At 40.9% G+C, this 27,292-nt stretch overlaps 1 protein-coding gene across 1 annotated transcript in view; it reads right to left on the bottom strand.

The window, feature by feature from the left end:
• PCSK2 (proprotein convertase subtilisin/kexin type 2) overlaps window positions 1-27,292 on the bottom strand; it is a gene marked incomplete at its 5' end in the record, with an annotated part of 96,462 nt that overhangs the window by 16,199 nt on the left and 52,971 nt on the right. The window contains 3 exons of the mRNA XM_010706507.2: window positions 3,440-3,615; window positions 5,939-6,027; window positions 12,074-12,150. Coding sequence (XP_010704809.1) covers window positions 3,440-3,615; window positions 5,939-6,027; window positions 12,074-12,150 — 342 coding nt within the window. The remainder of the gene's footprint in view (window positions 1-3,439; window positions 3,616-5,938; window positions 6,028-12,073; window positions 12,151-27,292) is intronic.

The following is a 27,292-nucleotide window of genomic DNA, read 5'->3' as shown; positions in this document are numbered from 1 at the left end:
CTGGAACGATTGCCCAGAGAGGTCATGGAGTTGCCGTCCCTGGCAGTGTTCAAGAGGCGTCTGGATGAGGAGCTGCGAGATATGGTTTAGTAGCTTGTGGTAGCAGTGGTAGTGAGAAGACGGTTGGACTAGATGATCTTATAGGTCATTTCCAACCTTGTGATTCTGTGATTCTATGATTCTAATGAATATCTGATTCAGTCACAGTCTAGCACAGTTGCCTGTCACAGTGAGCAGCCAGCATCAGATGCCTTGCAGCTCAGGGATGTTTGTGTACAAAACTAGTTCAACCTCTACCCTCAAGTGCCTGCTAATTCAGCAGGGAGCTCATACATCTTTGCAATGCAACTGCCACTATTGAGTGACCCGGTCACACTGCTGACTACTGCCCCTAAACAGAAGTCCTGAGATAAGACAGTGAAAAGCAGATTGTATGAAAAGTGAGTGGAATTGTGGCCTAGCAACAAAAAACAGCCAACTATTTTCTGATTACATGTATTACACTTGGTTATGAATGCATGGCTTCAAACCACACATCCAGACACACAAACTAGAAGTGTTATCATCACGTTACAGTTGTCAGGCAAGTGCTTACAACAGGCATCCCAGCAGGTTTGGAAGAAGGATGCCAAAGGACAAGACACCAGAATGGAGTCTGGGTAAGGATGAAACTCACGTCTCTCCTTGAGATAAGTTCCCAAGTATGGCAGCAACAAGGCAAACGTTACCAGTGTTTGTCAGTTCAGCTAACTGCATATTCCCTTTAAGAATTTAATCTCATTCCCAATTTCTTCTTAGTTTATTGCCTTAGAGGCAAGAATATTAATCTTGCTCTGTGCAGGAGATCTTCTATTTCCTTCCAGGATATTTGAAAGTATTGCTTTTAGTTCAACAACACATTTTTATTCTTAGCATGTTGCTTCCTCCCTGCCAATATTTCAGCTTCATCACTAATTTATGAACCATCAGTCTGGTGAGAATCAGCCCTAGACTGAGAAAAAGAGTTCCTGCATTTATTTGTCTCAGTCTGTAAGATATGCTACTTTTCTCTTTAATAGGAAGCGTTGTTTTAAAAAATATATATATTTTGAAAAGTGAGGTTTACATTCGTACACTCAGAGAATTTGGTGCGTAGATTGGAGACCTAAGACAGGTAGAATGGTATTATATCAAAAGCTTGTTAATCTTCCCTTACATGCAGGGAAGCCTGTAGTGGGTTTTTCAAAGCACCATGGAGAGTTCCCAGCATCCACAGAAATGATGAAATGCCTCTGGGAAATCTGGCTCTCCATGAAAAGAAATCAGAACAAATTATATCCCCAAACCTTTCTGTGACAGGAAATGTAATGAACATAATTAGGGTAGATAAAGCTATGGCCACAATGCAAAGGGAGTTATCTAGAGGGGAGCTATCTCTTCTTTCGTGCATGTATTGCCAGGAGATATCTAGGATACTGCTACTATAAAATTAAATGTAATTGTTCCTAGACAACAGTATCTTTCTTAGGTACAATCCAATACTATCCCTTCTGCCCCCCAATTCCACAGTGGTTGTTTGACAGAGCTGCTTTCCTAATTTGGGCTCTTCTGTTCATTTCATGCCTTCTGATACAGTATGAGAGCTATCTTTCCCAGAGGGCAACCCACCAGCACTCTTCTCTCTCCTTAGTAAGCAGCCTAAGGGATCTAGGAGATCCCAGATCCCTTCTGACCCTCATACTTCATAAGAAGTAAATTACTTCTTAATGAGACTAACAACACATTTAAGGGGAGGGCATTAAAAAAGTTAGGTGACCAGACAATACAACAGAGGAGAAAAATCTCTTATCCCTTTCTAAGCATTTAGAAAGGTGTAATGTCAGCATAACTCCACAAAATAGAGTACATGGGGATACAACAGCAAGTTAATTGAAAGCTCTTTTAAATATTAACATGGGAAAAACAAAACAAATGAAACAAATAAAGAAAAACAACAACTCAACACAACAAACCCTCCAAAGCAAAACCTGCTTCTCCTGGAAGTGTTAAATGCCTTTTAGATTATTTTGCATTACCTTTCCTGTGTTACTTGTGCTTTTTCTGTTATTTCTTGACTAGTTTTGCATGGAAGTAGAACAACAAAAAATTGGAATGGGAGATTATCTCTGCTCCATCCAACATTAATGGAAGAAAAATCAAGTATCCAATAACACATCAGGGTGCTGCTAAAAATACAGCTGTGCTACACACTGAAGGATTCTCCCCAAAACAGAAGTATCTAAGGGGATCAGGAAAGTCTTTATGAGGATGCTTGGGAGATCCTGGGATGTGTGCTGTCATAGACTTGTACACATTCAGTCTCATGAGGCGGTCTCTGACTCTTACAGTGGAATGGAATTTGCTCACCTGATCCCCATGTTTCCAAATTTGTGTGTGAGAGCATGAAGATATCCATAATTCATCTATTGTAAGTAAAACATTAGAGACTCCAGTTTTGAGAAAGCTTTGGATGCTTTACCATGTATCACAGCAATAGATTTAATTCCCATGCCACAAAACATGGTAAACTGATTGTTCAGAGAGGTGGTGATGAAGAATGGGTGAACTGGCGCAAGTAAGAGTAAGAAAGAATTTGGATGGAAAACGAGCAGTTGCAGAGCTCCTACACAAAACCACCCCAGCTGTTCTGAGCAACCAATTTCTAATCATCTCATTATGGAAACCCATCTAGAGTCAACAGGAGGAGTAGCCTTATTCCCTGCAGTACCAGGAGTAACTGTGGTCGGCACACCTGCATGACACCAAAGGGGAGATGGAACCACATAATGTTTGTTTTGAACCAGATTGTTTTCTTTCTGAGCTGTGGTACACATTTTACCTGAATTTATTAATAAAGTACAGTTTTACAGATTACAGGATGATACTGAGTGTATTTGAAAGAAGTGAAAGGATAGAAATAAAACAAGGAGGGTCCTGGTACTGGAGACTATTACTCCACAGATAGCAGCTGTACAATTACAGCTGTAATAAAGACCATGCAAGTGACTTAAAGACACAATAAATTCGAAATGACAATTAAACTGGCAGCACATCAAAAAAGACAATGTGACATCGGTAGTATAGCTAGCATCTTTTAAGTTGGGGAACATTTACAGGGCTCTGGAGCCAGGATGACTTTTCAATTTTGACTGTGATGGCATATAAAAAGCCTATGTAAGCTGAACAGAGAGAAAAACAGCTCTATGCAAGTGAGCACAGTATCCTGGGACAACATGATGAAAAAAAGAAAGCCAAGATATTGCAGAGAGAACATCAATGGGACCCACTGAAAGCTGAGACAATTTACATAACTGCAGTGTGTTCTGCAGCACCTATCACACATGCTTAAGCTCCTGGTGATACTGCAAGTGTGTACATATCCCCCTGTCCCAATACCTCAATTATTTAATAGGATGGTTACCTTGTTCACACCGTCTGCCATCGCTTGTAGTGTTAGCTCTCTAGGTCCATCCACAGTCTTGCCATTATCAGTTGGTCCCCAGCTGGCACTGTAGATATCTATGACCTGAGGCATATGACTGATAGAGGAAGCCTCAATAATGTCTGTCATAAATGGCTGGTCAAGCATCCGAATACCTGTGGATTTAATCAGCATAAACATGATATCACCTAGCAGAAGAGTAAACATGATATCACCTAGCAGTACCCGAGTAACTCCCCCAGACCCATTGGCAGTTTTGGTCACTCAGCAGTTCTGCACCCACCATACACTTTGCATCAGGGTGTGCTTACCTCCCAGCAGGATGCAAGCATGTAAACACCCAGCCATAGCAAAGTGGTGTGGCCCAGAAAGAAAAAACTTCACTGCTTTCTAAGTATATAGCATCATTCATCTGCTATGTGAAAACACTTCAAAAACATTCCTGTTAAGCAATCTCAGCATTTTATAATAATGAAATATTACAAGTATGTAGATCATACTTTTTATATAGGAATTGCATCAGAGTTTCAGTGATACGATTCAAGGATGTGTCAACTTTATAAACCTCAGAGTACTGTCCCAAAGCAAGGCAGAATGTAGGACAGAGGCAGTCCAAGCCCTTGCATCTATCATACTCCCCCATGCAGGACAACGGTGCTGACAGCCATCCTCTGGGCCTTTGGATGAGACCTGAGCAGCCAGGGACGCATTCCAGATCTCATTATGGCCTTGAATTGAAGTTTGGTGTTTTTCCAAACAGCTTCAGGACAGAGATGTCAGGCAGAAGTCAGCACCACAGAGCCAAGCAGTGTGAATGGCAGTAGGAGTTTGGTTTGGAAGCCAGTGCTTTCACTGTATGCAATACAAAATCCACGTGCCAAACAAGGCTGGAAAGAGTGGTATTTGGAAAACTGACCCAAGATGGATATTCCTGACCTGCTAATTTAGGCTAGAAACTACAAAGTGAATCTCAGTGACTGAGAAAACGCTTGACGTGCTCGTAAAATGTAGCTCTGCACTGAAACCACAGAATTAATGACTAATCCTAGGGAAATGAGGGACAACAGGCAGAGTCGAGCCATTCTGGTTTGACTCTAGGGGAAAAAAAAAAAAAGAAAAAAAAAAAAGAGGTAAAAGAAACAAAGCACACAATTCCCCAGATCCTTGCTTACCAACTTCTAATCCAATCTGCAAACACACTTTTGAATCATGTCAGATGCGGACTACCAGCTCCTATTAATTTCCACTGACCACACGGTGGTGCTGCAGGAGCACACTGTCCTCATACACGAAAGCAACATTCCCCCACATCACTGGGGATCTTGCTACAGAGCAGGCAAATCTGAAAGGCTGTTTGTCTTCAGAAAAGGCCTTCAGCTTTCAATCTTTAAACAACCAGTTTGATGCAATAGATTTTACTACAAATAAATGTGAGGTGCTGCTAAATTCCCACGCCTTAATTCACAGTCCTCTAAAAGTGATAGCCAGAATGTACATTCCATGAAACGTTGCATCCTTGGAAGACACATCATCATTACTGGTGGAGAAAGGCAAGCACCAGACCTCCAGTTACTAATTCCTAAGTGACACTTATGGGGGTAACTGCTTAGCACATATAGCTTGGTGTCCTGGAAGTTCTGCTTTGGAATGTGCAGGTGACAGGCAAAATGTGGCCTTCCCCTGACTCCTCTGTGTCAGCAGTGAGCCAGGCCAAGCAGAGGAAGCAACGGGTGCATTTATGATGGAGTATGCACTGGGGAATGAAATGTAATTCCTAAGCACCCATCTCCACTTGCTACTCCCTCCCTAACATTGTGGAGCAACTGTACAGTGAGGAAAATGGATTTCTTTAGGATGAAACTCAACTGACATACCCTGTTCAAGAGCTCAGCTCCAATCTCTGTACTCTGTACTCAGTCCATCAGGGCAGAAAAAAAGCTACCTCAGAGTAAAAATATCCAGTACACCTGAGGAGAGAATGTTAAGTGCTAAGTGCCAGCCAGTCCGCTCTGGGCATCTGTTCTTACCACTCCACATCCTTTATTAGAGGGGAGGAAAACAACAACTGCAGAGATTTACAGCACTGCAGGGCCTGCACTGTGAAAGCCTAAAGCATACAAGCAGCATGGGATTTGCCTTTTCAAGTACAGGTTCCAAGTGCAGCAGGAATTTGCACCTTCTCTCCTGAAAAATAAGATTTGCCACAAACGATTGTGTCACGACGCAGGAAAGGAGCACTGAAAATGATAATACAGAGGTTAGCAAAATGAGGAATTGCATTCCTTTGCAATGTCATTGAAGAAGCTACATAGGGCCCTCAGTGAAGGCAGCAGAGACTCTCCACAGCTAGTGCGAGAAGTAATAAACACATGGCCCAGTGCCAGCCTGCAGTCCTGGGCTGGGCTATGCTCCCTGTCCCTGCAGAGCAGTACTGCATGAAGCACAGTGCCGTCAGGACTGCTCGGATTGGTACTGTACCTGCCACCTTGGAGTTGTAGGCGACTCCCACACCGCAGATGTTGTTGTTGGCAGCTGCAGACACCTCTCCTGCACATCGGGTCCCGTGGCTGCAGAGGGGAAATCAGAGACACCACGTTAACCTCAGCTAACGCAGCGGTCACTCTGCACACGCTGAATAAAGGAGCATCACCCTGGTCATTGCCTTTGCCTCATTGCAGTCAGGGCCCAGCCCTTCAGAGGAAAGCCCACGGCAAACTTGAATGCTGCACTAGGATACTTGGATGAGTTCATTCCATCCTGAAGCAGCAAATAATCAGTTTCCCCTCTGCAGAGTGAATGATGCTTGCTCTGAGGTTAACACAGAGACCTGTGCTTCATTTAGCTGTGAAGTTATTCAGCCCATTCCAACTCTGGCTGTCAAGCAGCTTCTGCCTTGTGACCAGCTACTAGACAGCAGAACCATTCCTGGAAACAACAGTGTAAAACTAAGATCAGCACCAATCCCTGCATTTTTGCAACCAGGCCATGTAACACCTATTACTTTGAGCCCCTTGAATACATTTTTCTCCTCAAACATCTATCAGATACGTATCACTGCCCACAAAGAATGCTATGGAAAGAGGTGGTGCAGTGTCAAGCTGGAGTAGCAGAAGAGAACCACAAGGACCAGCACATTCCCTGGCAGCAGAGCTGTGGCCAAGGGCATCCATCCCTTCCAGTGCCCAGCTGCCAGAAGAGCCACAAGCTGGCACGGAGCTGCAGCTTCAGTGCTCAGATAGCCTGCAGTCAGCTTGAATGTGAGATGCTTCTGCTCTGACACCGAGGTCCACGCTCAGCCTGATGTGCAGCATTTCAAGAACACTCAGTGTCTCTGAAGTGCTTTACAGCTCTTAGAACAGACCCTGCTGCTGCAGGTGGCTGCGAGGCAGGCTTACAACAAGGCAGATCACATTTTCCTTCCTCTTAATTCACCACAGAAATTAAACCGCAGAGAAGATAGAGAAGGGCAATATAATCTCATTTTAAAACAAATAGCAGATACAGCAGAGAGACAAGTGAAACCTATGCTGCTGTCAGTTTGGTTTCCTTTGAGATGCGTCGATACCAATCTTTTCCACCACTCACATCCATCCACGCCGCCTTCCAGCTGGCATTGCTCCTACAGCATGCTAAGGACTCGTGCAATTAGCAGTGCTGTCTTCTAGAGGCTGTGTCCCAGACAAACCATCCCCAGGGGCAGCAGGATTGTTTTGTTTTAATCATCTTTTTTCTCCCTCTGTCCTTTTTAAGCACCCCTGGCAAAGGTGAGTCTAAAATTAATCAAGGGGCGAGAAGGAACACATTCTTTTTATCGCCTCACTCAGAAGAGGGTATTTTTCAAGGTAGCCTCCAGAAAGAAAACAACTGCTCTCAAATGCTCAAAGTGCTGTGATCACGAAAGATCGCAGGCAAGTTCCTTTTAAAAAGGGAGCAGAGAGGTGAGTGGTGAGGACTTCTTCAGCTGCTGGAGAGATTTCTTTCAACAACCAAGCAGGTTTTCCCTCGTGCCCTTGTTCAAGGACCTGTGAGGAAACACACCGTTGCTAGGCATTCGTTATCTGGTGGCCTGTGGGACAGCTACAAGCCACAAAGTGGAATAAACGGCTTTGGTAAAAAACTGCCTTGACTGAGGCTGGGTGCAAAAAAAGTTAAATAATATGGGTGGCACCGTCAGGTGGACTCTGTCTCGCAGAGAGAAAAAATAGGAGGACTGTTGGAAGGTCCTCTCCCCTTTCTCCCCTCCACACTGGCCCAAATGATGGAGGCTGCAAGCAGCCCTGCTCCAGCAGCTCGGGGTTCAGGTAATGTGCTGCTGAATGGAGGGGAAAAAATAAGTCACACGTGAGCTACCGCAAATGCATTTGGTTGAATTATTAATGGCAAATAGCAGACTTTTCTAATTTAAGCCTATTTGCTGTTCATGTATCATTGATAAATCCATTGCGGTTTCTACGAAGTGACCTGTCTCATGGGCACAGATCACAGCTTCCTTCTCTAATGTTCATCTCTTTGCTGCATTCCAGTCTTTAAAACGAGGGGATAAAACATATTCGAGAAAATATTTTCACCTACGAATGAGATACATCAAAGGCAAAGTGGATATTAGCACATTGAGCAGCTTTTTTAATGAACACAGTATAAATGCAAACATTTTATGTGAACATGTGTGAAAAATTATGGTGGACTGGAAAACAGCTTTGCCTATCTGAACTAGTTATCAAAATTTGACTCCTTCATTTTGGAAACCATTTCTATTTCTGAAGCCCACTGCCAATCCTATTGCACGTTTCTTCTATTTAGATGTTTTCGAGCAGAGGTGTCCCCAGTTTTCAGGGGAAGTTGTTTTTTTCCTGCTTTGAAATACATCAGCAAACAGCAAAAGACAGAATTCTGCCTTCCTGATGCAAGGTGTCTGCAGGAAGGGCTATGCTGAGCTGCAGGCTCAACAGTGGGGATGAGCAGCCTGTACCAACCACCTCAGGTGCTTGCAGTGAGCAGCAGTCAAATATGCAGAGCTCAAAGGAACATTTTTGTAGGGCAAATGCTGTCGCCTTTTCATCTGCATGATGCTCGCAGCCTCTGAGCACTGTGAGAGCATTGCATAGAGGGGGACCTACTTGTGGAAGGAGCCACTCCACCTGCATGTGAATGTGCAAAGAACCTGCAATAATGCTGCGGCTCTTGCTTCCCTTACAGGGTAATGCTGCAGACAGAACGAGCTGCTGGATATAAGAATTCTCAATTAGTGCATTGTTTGCAGTGTATTGATTGGAAAAAAAAAATGAAGAAGAGGGGAGCAGGTGTTTTTGCTCTGTTAATGAGCACTGTCTGGAAACCAAAGGAAGACTCAGTGGGGTTCTGTTAGAATACATAATAAATAAAGGCCTCCTTTTTTTTTTTTAACCTCTGAAGATTTCCAAGACAGGGAGTATTGGAGAATATGGATTTTCAAGACAGAACGACAGCAAATTCTCATCCGAGAGAATATACTGAATAAGAAGCTATAGCAGTGGAAATATTTTTATCCCAACAGAAAGCTGCGATCTCAGTGCTCTGAGATGGAGAGCCTTGTGCATGCCCACAACACGAAAAGAGAGGGCTGTACAGAAAGACCAAGCTACCCCTGACTCCCACAGGTACCCCTGCACCACGCAACATGCTACCTGCCATATCCCAAACGTTATGTAGGAGTAGGTGTTAAAATCACTGTCAGTTCCTAAAGCGGGCTCTAAAAAAGCACTCTGAGTTCTGGGGGGCTGCCTCTGCTTTTGGGAACTGGGCTTGGTTCAGGTTTGTGCACTCGGCATTCCCCACCCCAATATGGTGACCTCCATCATCTCCAAGCCATGGGTCTAAGCACAGTAAAGCAGACAGTGCAGTAAGGATGGGAATAAGTAACTCTGGTGCCCAACCATCTGTGTGCCTCTGCCCTAACAGCAGCCCAACTGCCTGCCTGCCTGCAGCTTCCTGCCCACAGCACCGAGTTGTCCCCCTCTAAAACCCACTCTGCTTGATTTCACAGAGAGTCAGTAGCTCTCAATAAAGGCCAGAGTGCCTCCAGCAACCTTACAAAGAACAAAGTAGAATCTGTGCCTATAAGCAGAGCAGCTGGAATTAATGAAATACTCCATGCAAAAACCTCTTCCTTTTTTCTTAAAGACTAATGACACTTTGCACATGCAGCTGGCAGCTCACAAAAGCCCCTTGGTTCATCTTTCTAAAAAACAGTCTTCTGGTTCTTATTCTTGAATTGCTTACACAGAAACATATTCTTTATGGAAAAAGGGATATTATCCTATTTTGAGACTGATCTCCTGCATGCATAAAATTCAGTGGGTGATACAGAACTTACTGCAAACTGAGCAAAATGGAGTCTTTATTGTAGATTGTTTTGAATGGTTTTCTTGTGTAACTGTAGTCTATCCAGAAGCACCTGTGCAGTTACACACATGCATGGACTGTCACAGGCAGGCAGTTGTAAGCACCAGGTAATAATAATTCAGGAGTCAGGAGTTATGACAATAGCTTATGGGCAGCCACATCAGCATAATTAACAATATAGTATAGAAATATGCAGAGAAAAACATAGCTACAACTACTCCTGAACAACTGGGTACAAGTCGAGGAGTTCTTGGATTGTGCTGGCAAGAAATGGCTGCTTTACTGATGTGTTGCTCTGTGATTTACCTTGCAAGGCAGAAAATCACCTGTCCCACCAAAGAGAACTCATGGCTCATGACAAAGAAGGTATTATTTTTCTGGAAAAATTAATCAAGAAGAAATTCAGCAAAACAATTGCTACTTTTCCCCTCCTGACAATCTCTCTTCCAGCTGGAGCATCAAAGCAGAATGCCATTCTCAATATTTACACATCAGGGTGCAGATAACCATGCTTCTTACTCTCAATTCTTCCCTTGCGAGCCCAAATTCAGCCAGAAGCCCTGAGGCCAGGGGCCCTGCCACATCCAGGATGCTCAAGGCTTCCCTAAGAGAATTCAGGAGGTACCTCTGCCTCCGGTGCTACCTTGCTGAACACGTGAGGACTGTAAACTGTGCCCTACTATAAAATATTTGATAGCAGCACAACTGGTGTTAATGGGGCTTGGCAGAGCACACATAGTTTTATGAAGTTCTACACTGAAAATGACACAATCAACCATTACCCACTAAAGCTAAATTTAATTTTCCTCTGTGCCGCTCCACAACTAAGTGATATCCTTCTTCTACAAAGATCCTTCTCTTAAATAAAGCAAGAAAGGCAGCAGACCTTCACAAATTAGAGTCTTTCTCTGACTTTCCATTCACTAATTGGATTCACGCTAATTTAAAAGTGTCAGATGTCCTTTCCTGAAGTAAAGGAGAAATATCATTGGCATCTCAGTTTGGCTGAAAAATAGCCAGTCTCTGAAAGATGTAATTGGGGACATGGTAGCTCCTAAATTTATTTGATCCAAGAAGCCTGTGTCTGAGGTGGAAGCACAGCTGCCCCAAATCTTTCTTGTGCTACCTGACTGAAGTAACACTGATTTCTTCAAAAATAGAAGCCAACAAAGCAAAAAGAAAAAAGACCCACACATCCAAAACTCAGAGGCCATTCATGTAGCTGTACTGAGAGATGAAAACTACAGAAAATAGGCCTAAAGTATTTCTGTAAGTACTATGATTGAGCCCTGATACTGCTATGAGTTTCCAAATCCTCACTGCTGCTGCTATATAAACTCTGATGACATCAATTATATTTATATCTAGAAGACCTTTGCAAACTTCCTTGGAAATACTCTGAAACAAGTTTTACAAATCTAAGCCAAGACCTATCCGAGATCCTGGGGAATGTGGCTGAAGAGCTAAAGAAGGAAAAGTGAGTATTGGGCAATCATGATGTGTTAGGACAAACTAAGCAACAAACACAACTGTGCTATGGTTCCAGGTTTAAAACACAACAGAGCAGGTTCCCAGCTAGTGTACAAGGACTTCAATTCCTAGCCTGAAATGCTACTCCAGCACAGTCCTTAAATCGTGTTGAAAAGGCAGATGATTCAGAACTTATATAAGACTTAATTGTTTTTAAGCTGGTCATTCTACACCATGCTGCTTTTCAGCCTCCTTAGTTTACAATCAAGAGAAAATATCATTTCTTCCCACTCCAAAGCCTTTTTCTGTCAGGCTCCAATCTGCATAAAATTCCTTCCTCCAGCTTACTCTCTTAAAAATTAAACAGCAGTCATACAGCATTGGATGCAGTAGATGGGAAAACCATTAGAATTGTATTAAACTTACAGAGCTAGCTTATTATATTGTCATAGGATAGATGACAGAAAATTCTGTGTGGCTATCACCCATAAAAGCAATTTAAATATATACTCTTGTGAAGTGGCACCTTCATTTGAATACTACAATGAACCATTTTTAAACCATCTATGAAATGACATTAGAGATTATCTAAAAAATGAAGTCAGAAGTAACATACAATTTTATAAACTGTAGTGACACTGAAGCTACCATTTTGGCCAGCACAGAATCTAGCAGAAAATATGCATTGCACAAATCTTAGCAAATACTTTTAATTTCCTGTGCAAACAGAAGTGAACAGCAAGCCACTCAAAACCCACTTACCTGTTGAACCAGTCATCTGTATAGCGGGGGTAGGGATAGGGATCATTACTGCTGAAATCGTAGCTAGCTTGGGCATTCTGCAAAACACAAAGTTCAGTGAACATGCAGGAAAGCAGACGTGCTAGGTAAAGCAGGACACACATACCCAATATTAGGTATTGGGTTCTTTTTTCTCCCCTGGAAAAGAAAAATGTCATTCCTTCTCTGTGAAATTCTGGTTATGTTTCAGCAAACACCATTTTGGACACTCAACACCACTCCCAAAAGTGCTTTATAAGAGGATTTAGGTCCTGTTTCAGTTTAATTTGATCACCTTGCCAACATTTTCACGAGCTATTAGGCTACGTAGTGCGGCAGGACAAAATTAAACAACGTTTTCCAATCAGTATTAGAAATGACCACACTCTCAGGGTCCTCCTTCTAACTAAGAAAAACACATTTCTAAACCATTTCAATGGCTATGAAATTTTTCTCAGAATTCTAATGTGAAAACTGTATTAATGTTCAGGACACGTGTCAAAATTCTCTTAGCATATTTTCTTGATCCTTCAGTTGTTTGAACAGTTTCATAAACGTGGCTGTTGGACCCTTCTGAGAATGCCATCCTAGCCTCTCCTTTTTACACAATCTAAATCAGTCATGACTTTGCCCCATCAGCAGAGCTGAGGACACTCAGCAACTTTTTGATGCTATATTTGAGAAGCAACTGGAGAGTTTCAGAAAGTCAAGTGCATCTTCTTTCTTCTCTCTCAATGAAAAGAAATAAATTAAGGGTGACTGAAAATTAAGCTTTTAAAAATATTTAGAAGCTTCCTCCCAACTGTATGATCACAGAGTTTATATTTTAATAAACACCATACACAAGGAGTAGAATTATGTTAATTCTTAATTAATGTACTTACATTCTTTTTAAGATTTGGCTGAGCATGCTATTGAAGATAATTTGAGACTCGTGTCTGAATAGTTTTGCTCCTAAAAACATTCCTTTTCAGCAAATTCTCAGCTTCAGGGGTGCAGGAATAGGCAGTCCATTGGTAGCACCAAAGTGTTTGGATTTTAGATTCAAAATCCCTAGCTCCCAAAAACTCTTGTGCCAGAATGAAACAGAGACAACACTGTCCTTGACTCTTGGAGGATAAAATGAAGTATCTTTCTGGTTACTGTCCAATGAGTTTTTGGGTCATCATCCCAGAGAGCTTGGTTCGCTATATTCAATATGGACAATAAATATTCTGCAGTATTTGAATGGAGTCCAGGCTTGCAGAATGCCAGCCACGTGGTTCAGTGCTGTTCTCCAGCTCAGATATAGCCAAATACCTTTACAAGCATCTTTATTGATCTCTCAGTATCTCTAAACTAAGGCCCTGATTTTCAGCCTTAAGATGCCTGCTAATAATTTCAGCTGTAGCCACAGGTTCTCAGTGCTTCTGAGCCTCTGTGCCCAGGTGCATGTTTAATTTACCTCTTTTAATTATCACAACTGCTTATACAGCACTTTGAATGGCATGGATCAGTACGAGCAAAGAGTAAATAGAATATGACTTTTCAGCTGGGGAGAAAGGGGAACTTGACAGTTGCCTATAAATCACAAATAGCACGGAGAAGGTGGACAGGGAGTTATTTACTACTTCTCATAATGCAAGAACTAGCAGGAATCCACAGAAATTACCAGAGGGGAGATTTAGAAGCAGCAGAAAACAGCAAGAAGTGCTTTTCCACAGAGCATGTAGTGAGTTACAAAATTCATTGGCCCCCAGCAATACAGAGGTCAAAAGCCTGAAGAAAAAGAGGTTAGACAAATTAATAGAAAATGAATCTGGAAGGGGCATTAGATGCTGTGCTTCCTCCTTCTCCAGTAGTCCAGAAAACTGCAAACACTGGAAGCCAGGAGGCCACAACCATGTAGGCATCTCACGGCCTCTGGCCTGGTGACTGTGGTGCTCCTCCAGCACCCACTCCTGGCTGGCTGTTGCTGGAGACTCCTTCTGCTATTGCAGGAATTTCATGAGTAACACAAACTGTTCTGTGAGATGTGGCAACTCACACAAGAGATGGATGATGTACCACAACTAGGGTCCTGTGTGACAAAAGCTCTGGGCAGCCTGGTCTGGTGGTTGGTGACCCTGCACACAGAAGGGGGTTGAAACGTGATGATCATTGTGGTCCTTTTCAACCCAGGCCATTCTATGAAAAACCTTGTGGCACAAATATCCTATCTCAGTGAAACAGAGGAGGTTTGGATTCTGCAGTGTTCAGGGGAGTTGCAACAAGGATTTGCATAAGGGGCCAGGTCTCATCCCACACATGGCACTAAGAAGAAATGAGTATTAGTAAAAACAAATGAGCTTGTCAACAGATGATCCAGTCCTGCTCTTTATTAACAAGCGCAGTATCTACTCCTAGCAGGACAAGGTGGAAAAATGCATCTTATGGTGAAGTTAAAATAGAAATGATGATTCTCTGAGCAATTTAATTAGAAGACAAAATCTACTCTGTCAGTCTAGACTTGGAAACCTTTGCAGATAAATGAATTCCAATCACAAATTAAATAAACTTTCTTATATTGCTGCCTTGGACTAGACGTGGCCTGGAAACAATGCAGACTGCAGATAACTAAGCTTAGTTCCAGTGATTTCAGATCTTTTTCACACAGATATGTGCTAACTGGGTACTAAATGTAATTCAACCTATTGCCAATTCCTTACTCAGTTAGAACTTCTGGTTTCACTCTGGTTTCACTTCATTGTATGGATGAGAATTTAAACTCAGTTGTGAGTCAGCTCAGGTTTTTTCCTCATCTGGAAGGAACGCAGTCGTACTGACATGGGCTCTAAGTTGACAGGAGGGCTGCTGAGGCTGATTTTTCAGGAAAACATGAGACATTCAAGCTCATCATGAAAGCTGTCAACCACTCTGTTAATTTCCTTGTGCAGAGAATTATAGATGGAAAAGTCCTTCTAGCTGTGCAGGCATACCTCTTGTGTCTAGAATGGTGATGGGAAAATGGATTCCACAAATGATTCAGCCCACTCTGCAGCAGACTGAAGCTCTGCTCTATGCCCCATGTAACCAACAGTCAAACTATAGAAAGGTTGCTTTATGCAGGCTACAAACCACATCGCACAACGCTCTTCCAAATCTTCCAGTTTTTACTCACTTGATTTTGGGTGGCTGCACTCGGAGGAAAAAAGATATCTAATTTAGCAGGAACCATCGACAAAGTGCAAAATTAAGAAGAATTCTTGGAAAGAAAACAACTGCTGACTGCAAGATTTATCTTCATTAAGGTCTTTGGAAAAAGACAGCAAGTTTCATCTTCATAAGCAAACATTCTGCCCACGCTACGAAAGCTGTGGAACTGGTAATGAAACAGCACTGAGTACAAATGGACTGCTTCAAGTTCCTAATTTAAAGATCAAATTCTCAAATATCTAAGCTAGAACATATTTTTTTTTTCCTTCCCTGCTCCCCCCAACCCCTACAGCACTGGATCAAAAAAGGAATGGCTTCAGTTGGTAGCCGAAATGAATCATCTTGTGTTTTGGGAAGTGGAACACTAAAATCTGTGACCTGCCGTTCTCATCCACAGGCTGGCCCTTTCAGCAGACAGCAAGAGGCTGTTTATCACTAACTCAGGAATGAGGTGGCAATGAAAACCAGTGCACATGAAGATCTGCAGCAGCACAGTGAAATAAAAATATATTGCCTTTCAACTCATGTGATTTGGTTTTCCAATTTTAATGTCCTACCAATAGGTATTTCTCTTAGACTTGATTTGTCTGTCTGATATTTGGTTGTCAGTATCTGAGGTAGTCGCCCAGTCTTTTTCGACCATCAGTGGAATGATCAGACTCAGGAAGCAACTCAGTGCCGTCAGTTTTAGGCTGGAGTCTAGACCAGGACGAGTCCTGAAGCATGGCTTTACAACAAGATCAATCCTACCCCCTGTGTTCAATCAATACCAGTCCCTTGTTGTGGAAAGATTTGAACCTGACGTTCATCACCATCAGTACATAATTACATATAAGTAATTTCTACTGTATAACAGAGAATGGCTGTTTTGCTATGAAAGAGAACAATTATCTTGAATTTTAAGGCATATATCTACTTTTGCTATCTAGCTTTCTGCATCTTTATCCCAAATAAGATGCTAACAAAAAATGATGATGAGATTCTTTCAATCATTTACTAAGTAAGAGTTTATATACCAGGATTCAAATGGATGACTTTTACCTGGGTATAAAATTCAGCTGTCCTTAAAAACAAGCCTTGCCTACCCAAGAATTGCCCTGTACTTTTAAAAATATACGCAGTACCATCTTCTCTGTAAAACATTCATTCTGTATAATACAACAATAACAGTAAATCAATTGTCCCATGTGTTGCTCAGATCTGTAATAAAATTATGTACCTTGAGTAATGCAGCAAGCCCATAAATTTTTATATAGCTTTACAAGCCTCTAAAGAGTAATTCACACATAATTCTCTTTTCCTATGCTTACATGAAATTTGCCTATGCTTACATGAAAGTCCATGAAACAAACAATTAAAGACAAACGTCTACTGGCCACAATCTGATTCTATTAATGATGTTAAAGCACTGATGTATTAAGCCCAGAGATTTAAAACAAAAGGAACATTTTTAACACAACTGGCATTTGTCTTACCCTCTTCAAGAAACTGCAATTCCTTGTAGATCTGAGACAGTGAGATACTAAAAAGAGGGATACTCTAAAGAGGGAGCAAACCCCTGAGCTTAAATTACAACATACAAGCTCTTTGAGAAACTGTACTAAAATAACACTGCATGTCATATGGTGGGAAATGAAATTCAGTTTTGTAGACTCAAGCCTAAGAAAATAGAAACTCTTGCTATGAGGCAAAGAAAAGGAGGCAACATGATATTTTGCCTAGGAGGAATGCCATAAAGCTTAGAGATCACTAATGAAAGAGTCACAGCTGCTGAGTCAGTAGTCATACAGTAACCATCTTCCATAGGAACCATGCTGTTCTAGATCTTGGTTGGATTTTTTGTTTTGTTCAGAAGTGGGAATGAAAAAAAAATCTGCAAATTCTTAAGTAGCTCTGCTTTTCTGTGAGCTAATTTACATGTCCATACTTTTATCGAGCAAATCCAGAGCTGAATTCAGGACCTTGTCAACACCGAGAATACATCCACAAACGGGTTGTGTTCGAGTATATTAACCATAAAAAGTGAATTTGCTGTCAGAGAGTACTTTCATCTCCCTCCAGAGACATAAGCTTTTTACCCAGTTCTTACAGGTAGATTATAAAAGAAGGAATACTCAGTCATACCTTGAATAATTTATAAGACAGCAGTGCACTTTTCTACCATCCTCCTTTTCAAAGCAGTCACAGAAAAATAAATACAAATCTCATTTGAAACAGATGGAGAAGCATGCAAGGTCCTGAATACTACCCAAGGTGCCCATAAACCATCCTCGCATTCCAGATTCAGGTATTCATTAGAGGCTCTGCTTGTCCCAAAAGTGAGCAAGTATGTAGCACACCACAATGGTGATTTCACAACACAAAGCAAACCTCCTGCACAGAGCAGATGAGTGGAATAAAACACCAGAAAATAAGTAATACAAGTAAAAAGGTGTGAAAGATTACTGAAGTAGGGATCTTTGAAGCCATTACTTCATGAGAAGCTAACATCATTGCATTGTTCTTGATCAGTTTGCCCTGTCTGTACAGCAAAGTGTGGGTTGTCTCGCAATATTTGCTGGTTTGTTGAAATGAAGAAGATTTGGGAGGAAGCTCTGATGTGGGGGAAATGGTGAATGACCCACTTTGTCCCCTCAAGTAACTGGTCTTGCCCTTCAGCAGCCTGTTAGCTGTTAAGGAAACCACTTTCCAGCTTCCTGGATCTATTAAGAGGCCAAGAAGTCTTCCTTTAACTGGACAGATTTGTAGTTACAACTGAAAAATCTCTTACCTCAATTCTCTTAACACTCAAGAATTTAGGTTTAGGTAAAATACTAGGTAAATTACAGCCAAAAGAGTAAAAACTGACTATTATCAACATTTGGCTAATGCTCATTTTATAAGAGTAAAGGCATTTGAGGTAACAGATGTTACCATTTCTACTAATCCAGTTGTCAAAATTTATAGGAAGACATGTTTACTGTGTCACCTGCGATATTGCTTCTTATTTTGCAAAACAGAAAACCTGACACATCCTAGGTTTTAAAAACCAAACCAAACCAAACAAAAAAAAACAAAACAACAAAGCAAACAAACAAACAAAAAAGACCCCATGCAACTGAGAAAGAGACGGGGCTTGTGTTAACATTTATATCTATCTGTGGTTAAGTAGTATTATTTTTAAAATAACAGTTATGATGAAAAATAGCTTAACAAGATACCTTAAACTGCATTCTTTAGATTAGACAGATTTCCCTCATCAAGTAACTGATCAGCTTCTCTTCATCTCAGTTGGCAGTACCCCTTATTTATCACTTATCTTATTTTTTACTAATTTCTTTTCTGCTTCCCCTGCAGATCAAAAAAAAACAAATGAATCAGAAAACCCAGATGAGTTACAGTGCCAGCTGGCACTTTTCGGCTTGCAATCATCCTCAAAGTAAAGCCTGCAGCTAAAATTAACTCATTAACTGTTTCACATGGGGATAAAGCACCTATGTAGTAAGTAAAGCAGTGAGACAAATCAATCTAAGGACAACAAAGTTTTTCAGTCTTCAAATAATAGAAGAAATAATCCATTCCATTCTTAGCTATCAAGACTGCTGAGTGTTTTCCCAGTACAGTAAACCAAATGGAAGGCCAGATGCATTCAGCTACATGCCGTCTAGCTCACTGTGGTTGCTTTTTGCTGTTCCTTGGCTCAGAGGTATACAGTCAAACAAGACAAAAAATAAAAGAAAAAAGAAAAATAATCACAGAATCTTAGAGAAAAATTAAGTTGAACTTTTTTTTTCGTAATTTTTAAGAGTGGAGCACATTTTTTATTCTTCCTCCACACTTTTCAGGATGATGTGGAAGAAACCTGAAGTGCACCAAAGCTGTTAATTACTTAGAATGAGAGCTCCTCAAAGCAAGTTAATTTAGAAAAAATGAGACATTTCTACTCAACCAAGCATTGCTTAAATTTCAGAGCGGATGCCAAAAAATCTCTGAGATATGCCTCTAACTTACTGAAGAGTCACTGAATATTCACAAGTAGGCAGGTTACTGAAGAAGATTAATACATCAATTACAGGTAATGAGTTCCAGGGCAAGTGGCAAATTTAAAGCTACAAGTCTTCAGCTTATGAAGTGAACTCCTTGATTTCTTTAACTCAGGGCGAGAGTATTTGCAAAGAAAAAACATGGTTTCTGAGTAGCCAGAACAAGAGAAGCCCTTGGACCATTTCATGATGTTAGCAAATATAAAGAGCAAAATGAATTTTACTGAAAAACACTATGAACACATACTTGGTACACCAATATCATGTTGGGTGCTAAGCTGCAGTAAAGGTTGTGTTTGCAGAGCTGTGATAGCAGCCAGCACTTTCAGCCTCTGTCAGGGCTGAGCTGGAAGGACAGGGAGCTAAGCTCTCTCTCACTCCTCTCAATGGGCTCAATTCAAAGCCTACCAAAACCTGCCACAGGCTTTCCTACCATAATATCACAGGCAGGATTTGGATCACATTCAACACAAAGGCCTCATTCTTAATGCCACGTGGTGGATAAGGAACATGTTTTTCCAAGAGTGGAAGAAAATCTGTAGCTCAGCTTTTGCAGTATTCAGCAGTAACTCAAGAACAGTTCTGAAGCATGACATAGGGCAAAGAGAAGCTGCTTGTGCTGGCAGAGCAAACTCTGCCCTGCAGTTGCATGGGAACATGTCCCTCCATAACCACAGAGGCACTGCAGTCAGAGTCAGTAAAAACTGATCAGTTATCAGCAATGCTTCCAGCAAAGTGCACGAATACTGGACATACGGTTGTAATAGCATTCATAAAACAAAACTAGCAGGCTATTGAGACTGGGCACTTAAAACCAGTTACACTAGTTGTGCTTGTAAAAGACAGGGAAAGTGCAGCTTTGGAGAAGATGGAAATCAAGTGGCTTAGATGGTTGGTGAGTTAGCGACAACAGACAGACTTAGTTGATGGTGTTTGTAGAGAGGAAGAGGAGGACTGGGAGAGCTACCCTTGTTACACAAGAGCACTGAAAGTAAGAATGGGCAAGACAGTAAAGTGGATGGTTTCTCCTTGTTCTGAAAGGTTTCTCAGCTGACAAGAGAAGAACCAACTGTTAACGAGCACTGAAGCAGTTTCACCTAAATTGCATGAGTATGGATGATGACAGACACAAAAAGATGACATTGTAGGTGGATCAAAAGGAGGTGAACAGTTCAGAGAAGAACTCAGAAAACATAATGCAAGCCATTATGTACATTTATTTCATCACAGAAGCAAATAGAAGCTGATTTACATGCCTTGGAGTTACAAGGTCTTGAAGATCTACTCTTATTCCAATTGCATGCTGACCTCATTAGCATAATTTGAGTGCATTGCAAGAGAGTATTCCTGTCACTAAAATCTGTCAAGTCATGCTGGGTTCCCAGGGACCTTAATGGACTAGTTTATATGCTTTTCCATTAATTAAAAATAATGTCTTTGTTTATTCTATGTGAGAGACAGGGAAACCATTGAACAGCTAAATCCAAAATTTCAGGGAGATAAGGTGAGATTGCAGAACAATCTCATGTAAGTCTACGTGTACTATATACTGTGCTGCCGTTTATGCTTTCAAACAGTACATGATCATTCCAGACTCTTCTCTTAAATTATTCTGTTTGATTAACAGCTGATGTTTTCACAGCAATTTATTGGATGCATAAATTTAAGAAATGTCCTAGACATCATTAGCTGACAATGAGAGATTCACAATTACATCAGTCAGACATGGTATCGCTTTTGACTAATTTTTCAACTAAGTGCCTCTCACTGAATTAAAGTGATTTTGTTTCTCCCAGTAAGTGAATTGTTAAAACATGCACTAGCATTGAAACTATAAAGTCCTTAAACACAGCACAGATTTTTGTACTCTCCTTTGTACATATTCAAAGAGAGGCCTTTAATAAAATGCAGACCACAGCCTGACTGCAGGACATTGCCAAAGATCTTCCATTTCAAAGTTTAAGAGTAAAGAGTAGGGGGAATGTGTGACTGAGTTATGCATTAGCACACCCATTTAACTTTCACACAACATCTACACAGAATGGGAAGTAGCAGAAGCTTCATCAAATACAAGCTCTTGTCCTGCAGTGAGAGACGTTATCCTGGTTGGTCCTGTTTCCACAGCTTTTGGGATCCTTATTTGCTCTGCTGAAGCTATGAAGCCTGTCTCTTGTGATGATTAAAAAAAGCAGTACGCAGTAAAATAAATCCTATAAACCTGTTGTTCGTACAGTCTGCCAAATTTCTGATTGCTCTGGACTTAATGGAAGGGCTACTGGTGACTTCAATGACACCAACATTTTATCAGACACTGTGCACTGCTATTTTGTTCCCCTGTAAGAAATGCTCATTATTCTTATTGCTTCTGTTGGGAGTGCAACAGAAAGTACATTATTTTTAAATCAAAGCAATGTGGAATTGGGCAGACATTCAAAAATATCTTAACAACCTACATACCACACTAGTTCATCTACCAAGAGAAGAATTGTTATATACAGAACACATGCATGCATACAGCAATGTTAAACAATGCAAAGCAAGTAGCTGCATCAAAATGAAGTGCCAAAACAGAAAAAAATGAACTAATTTCAAATGAACCAAAATAACTTCCAGGCACAGTGAAGGAGAGGTGTTTAAATACTGGAGTCCATTTGCATCTTTCTCTACTGTATTTAGGCTAGCATTAGTTTGCACAAGATAGCAGGTTTTTTGTGTCTTGCTCTTCTCTCCTGGATGCTTACCGAAGGGGCTCCACCAAAATCTCCCTTTTGCATGCCATTATTTGTCATTTGCACGTCTACTAATAAACAGAGGGTTTGAGTCCTTTTTGCCAAGTCCATTTTTGGCACCTATCAATTTTTTACAAAGCTTTTTGAGGGATAAGCATTCTCTACAAACGCCATCTAATTTAGACTTCTCTGCTAAGACCTTAAGTAGACAAAACGTAACTACAACATGAAGTTTAATGAAGTTCCATTTCAATGCTGAATGATATTCAGGGATTTCAACATCAGCAGTGTCTTAAACAGTTATTTTAACTGCTCATCCTATTTTCACAAAAAATAGGAACTTCCAAATGCAAAAATTGCAACAATATGCTTGCCTTTTTTTTTTTTTTTTTTTTTTCCCAATTAAAAATGTGTTATTTTTTCTTTGGGGAATTAGAAGCTCCTTACTTAATTTTACTGGACTTTGGTTTAATGTTACATGGCACGCACTGCCTCCAGGAAAATCTGCATTTGAACCTGTCCTCCTAAGCAGACCATACACTAGAGTGGTATTTTGTTGCTGCTGATTTAATTCAGAAAGTTCCAGCAGACAAATATTTAAAGTTGAATAGATACAAAATAGAAATATATTACTTGTATTATCCCATGGACACTTACAGTTTATAAAATGCTCATCTTTGCTGGCAAAAGATATTTTTTTATTCTATTGCAACATTTCTGGCCGGTTCCAAAAGCTAAACAGTCTCCAGAAAAGAATGTGATATACCACCAAAACAGAACAATATCAGATCCCTTCTTAGCAAACAGTGAGAACTGATATCTTTCCTCTACTTGCCTTATCTAAATAAAAGAAGAAAGTCATTTCAAAAAAACTTTCTTGGAGAACCCAGGAGAGAGGCACAAGCCAATTTTGAAAGTGCCTGTCAGATGAAAAAATGTCCTTATCTGCTTTTCCACCTCTGCACATTTCTCATTTCAAGCCCTAGTTTATTTTCCCTGAATGATGCCTTAAGTGAAAACTAATACCACAGCTTAATGATTAAAGTGATTAGCCACCTTACACTTTCTCGGTGTGCGGTTGATTAATTAAATACATGGATTACAGGGAAAAAATAACTGCTGTGGATAATGTGTGGTCCTTAGCTTGCAAAGTGAGTATCTTTGGCACCACGTCACGTTGCTTGCACATGAAGCATGCATTTAACATGACAAATATCCTTTTCAGGTGGTTATAGTACAGCAGAAAGCTGAAAACTTTTTGCAGCATTTATTGTTTGGAAATAATCTCAGGTAAGTGCAGCTACCATACATCAATCATTCTGATTCTGGAAGAATTGTACTTTGAGGATATTATACAGCCAGCATAGATTAGTTGGCCTGAAGAGGTCCACATCCACAGAACAGTGCCAACTTCAGCTGTGTAGATGGTGCTGAACACAGAGCACTTGGAAAGAGCCAAGTATTTGGAGTCTAGTTCTCCCACAATGGACTTTGGCAAATGCATTATCATAACATCTTTTGATATGAGAAATCCTGTTTTCAGCTATAAAAACAGCTGTGTGTGACACAAGCTGTCTCTTGCTAAGGCAGTTGTGCCTCCTTCACGAGTTACTGCCTCCTCTTCAGCAAAAGCCTCTTTCTATGGCTCATGGCCACACTTAATGATCCGGAGGAGAAATAGTTTTAAATTCTTTCAGCTCTTCCATTTTTAATTGAGTTGAAAGCTATAAGGTTTTGATAACATATTTGGTTACAAAACATTCTTATTTTTCATGAAGTAAGAAGACACTGATGTCTCCCTTACATAGCACTGTGGCTTCTCTCTCCCAACAGCAGTGACTATTTTAAGTAGCTACAAGATAGAGAACTGTGCAATCATCTTAAGTAAACTGCACCACATGAGCTCCAGTGTAACATGTACCTGTAAAAGCAGCTGCTGCTGGGAGCTGGGGAGGAGGAAAGGACTGTTGGAGGGGCTTCATTACGTATTACATGACATTAAGCATTTTCTGTACTTGGTAAACTCAGGCCTTCCAAGTATGCAAAGCACCCCTTTTGCCTGGCTGATCTTATCAGAGGAGGCCTCAGCTCTTTTTCAGCTTTCCATATGTTCAGAGAAAAAAAACAGATTGCACAGAACAGAGATGAGTCCAGAAGCTGATCCTGCACAGAGAAGCAGAAAAAAACCTGCCAAGTCTGACACGGAGATCTTCATTCCCTTCCCCGTAAATTCTAAGTCATGCCAATGAAACCTCAGCATCTTGCATGTCCTTAACGATCATCTTCCAAACACTGAAACCAGCTTCCTAGCTGCTAGAAGTCATCTGAGCAACATAAACAGCTGACAGAAGGCCATCAGTTACTGTTGCTAAGGCATCAGCCAGACTGCATCCTTCTAGCCTGGCTAAAGAGAGGTTTCATTTTCTCTCTCAACAATTTCTTGATGAAAATTCTGCCACAATCTACTTCAAGAACATCCATCAAAGTGTGCAGAGTGAATTTACAAAGTGTTAGAAGAAGGATGCAATTAATCCCAGATTTTGGTGGATAATTTTTAATTGATATGCTAGCATTTATTTTGGAAAATCTATTAGCAAAATACCCAACCCCAAAGCAACACATTTAAAAAAAAAAAAGAGAGAGAAACCAAGCAATCTAAAATCCAATTAGCGATGTATTGAACTATCTGAAACAGTTTGTTCTTTATCTTTTGATATGGTAATGTTACTTCAACATTGCAATTAAAAATAGGTACTAGCAATAATGACCAGGGTGTAGAGTTTGCCCATAAAATACCTTTGATGTATTAGCAATAAAGCTTTATTGACATTAAGCGCATAGTGAATGCAGTATGCACTCAATAAACCTTTGAAATGCAGTAGGAGCTGCAACTGTGCAGCTGTGACAGGCTCTTTTGAAGTTCTCTCTGTAAGAACCTGATCTCCTCAAGCTAACTCAAATCACTCACTGATGCCAGGCAGGGATGAGCATGACTCTGATATGTTTTGGCTTTAAGATCCCTCTGGATTCCCTAAGCTGACATTAACAGCAGTGTGGGAATTCTGGGAGCTTTTCAAGATTTTCAGACAGTTTCCTCCAAGTTTTTGTCTTAGAAGGGCAAAGTTTTTTTTCACTTATAAGTGAATTCTGTTTGACTCAGGCATTACATCGGTTGGGATTTCAGTGAAGTAGATCAGCAGGGTCAGAGTAGCAAGGTTCAATAGCTGTCAATGGAGCCCTGTCAACTTACAAAATCTCATCACTAAGCTGAGGAATTTTAGGGGAGATGCTGACGATTTACAGTGCTACATCATCACTGGCATACAGCCTCCCTTTGCATGCAGGGGAGGCTAAGAAAAAAGATCCTTTATGCCATGGCTAACTTTACTGCAGATACCACAGTATATAATTTATTGCCTGTACTATTTATTTCTTTTCTGGCTGTAAAAATTATTCAGCAATGCGTATGTTCCTCTAGTAAACAATGGAAATTGCAGATCATAGCAGAAGAACATTTCCCTGCTTCTCTGCTTATAATTATCCTAAAAGTATTCTGTGTGCCTCTTGGCAGGACAGGGGGACCTGCTAGCACAACTGCTGGTGACAAGACCCCAAAAGTTGAGAGAGAGAGAGAGATTGCTTTGCATCTTGAGTTGTAGTCAGTCGGAGAGAGAAGACAGGCAAGTCCAGAGGGAAGAAAAAACAGGAAGTCATGTTATCTGAACATATTATATTACTATCCATCACTAAGAATGGCTGCATGATTCCCATTTTACAGGTATTAATACCTTTTAAAAAGTTCTCTGCTCAGTCACTTGTTCTACCATAACAGATGTTAGACATGCCCTCTCCCTTACTCCCTCCTTCCTTTTTTTATTTTATATATATATATTTTTTTTAAAAAAGCTTTTAGCTTCAAGCAGAGTTCAGGCATTGAAACCAGCAATTTTTTAGTCCTGGTCTGAGTGCCTTGGTGGGACTCTGATTTTGTTCACCACTGCTAATCAGGGATAAATCCACTTACACGAGATGATCAGCTCCCTGCTGCTGTAAATGGGATAATGCAGCTACACTGACCTTCACCAGCAGACACGAGCCAAGTATGAGAGTTACAGAATACAAACTCATGTGAGGGAGAGATCAGTTCGTATTTCTGCTCATGGCACACAAATCTGCTTGCTCACTTAGGCTTTTCTTTAAAAGAATGTTTTAAAGTTTGTACTGCACAACCCCCGCTGCTGCTGTTCTCCTCTTTTACTAGACACATCTAATATGCAGCCCTTGTTACTCTCCTTCTCTTTCTCACTCAGATGCTGTATCTCAGAGAAGTCAGTCCTGAAAATTGCTGGCTTTGTAAGCACAGTCTGAGTTGAAAGAAAAGCACGGAGTGCATTAGGCTTCAGCTTTTTAATTATCAGTTCATAATGAAGGGTTCTCTTTGTGGGGAAAAAAATAATTTCCTGAAGGCTGAACCTCTGCAGGGTTTCCAAGGCATGGAGGAAAATATCGATCCTTTGACAATGAATCTCTGCATTCACAGTGCAGAATGGAAAATTCCGGCTTTGCAATAACCCCCAAAACCCTGAGGACTGCAGTGGTGAGTGGGGTACTGGGAGAGCAGTCCATCCAGATTGTGAGAAAGCATGCTTCTTTTCATACGTATAGGAAGGCTGTCGGGAAGGAATAAAGGTTCATAATTCTCTTGGCCAGTTAAAAGGGCATTTGGGGTTTGGTTGGAGTGAGCTGGATACAAATGGAGAATGTATTTCATTCACATAGAAAGACTAGATGTTACCTATTTGAATTCTGAGGTTTCTTGGGCTGTTGTAGGAAAAGCAATGAAATATTTAACTCTGGGAAATGTGAAATATATTTTGAACAAAATTACTGAAACAATACATTTTTCCTCATTCCCCCTTCCCATTTTTGTGGCTGCAGCGTCAATTCTGCACCCCAATTTGGGACAAAACCACCTTTGACATATCAGACTTTCTAAAAGAAAAGACATCCAAGACATAAATCAATCCTAATTAGAAAGTTTCATATGCATAAGAATAATCTTTTAGACTAACACAGGCATGTCCAACCCATGACCCACACAGCACACGTGGCCCAGCCCATCCTGCAGCCTCCTCCTGCCCCAGTGAGTGACCTGGCCCAGCCCACCCCTGGGCTAAAACCAGGGCACAGGGAGGGTTGCTGTGCAGTGCTGGCAAATGGCAAGTAACTCTTTGCATTGTGTTATACCGGCTAAACACAGTCCTGTGAACAGCAAA

This window comes from Meleagris gallopavo, chromosome 2, assembly GCF_000146605.3.
Source record: "Meleagris gallopavo isolate NT-WF06-2002-E0010 breed Aviagen turkey brand Nicholas breeding stock chromosome 2, Turkey_5.1, whole genome shotgun sequence".
NCBI lineage: Eukaryota > Metazoa > Chordata > Aves > Galliformes > Phasianidae > Meleagris > Meleagris gallopavo.
The sequence above is the reverse complement of the archived record's forward strand: the minus strand, read 5'-3'. Positions and strand labels throughout refer to the sequence as shown.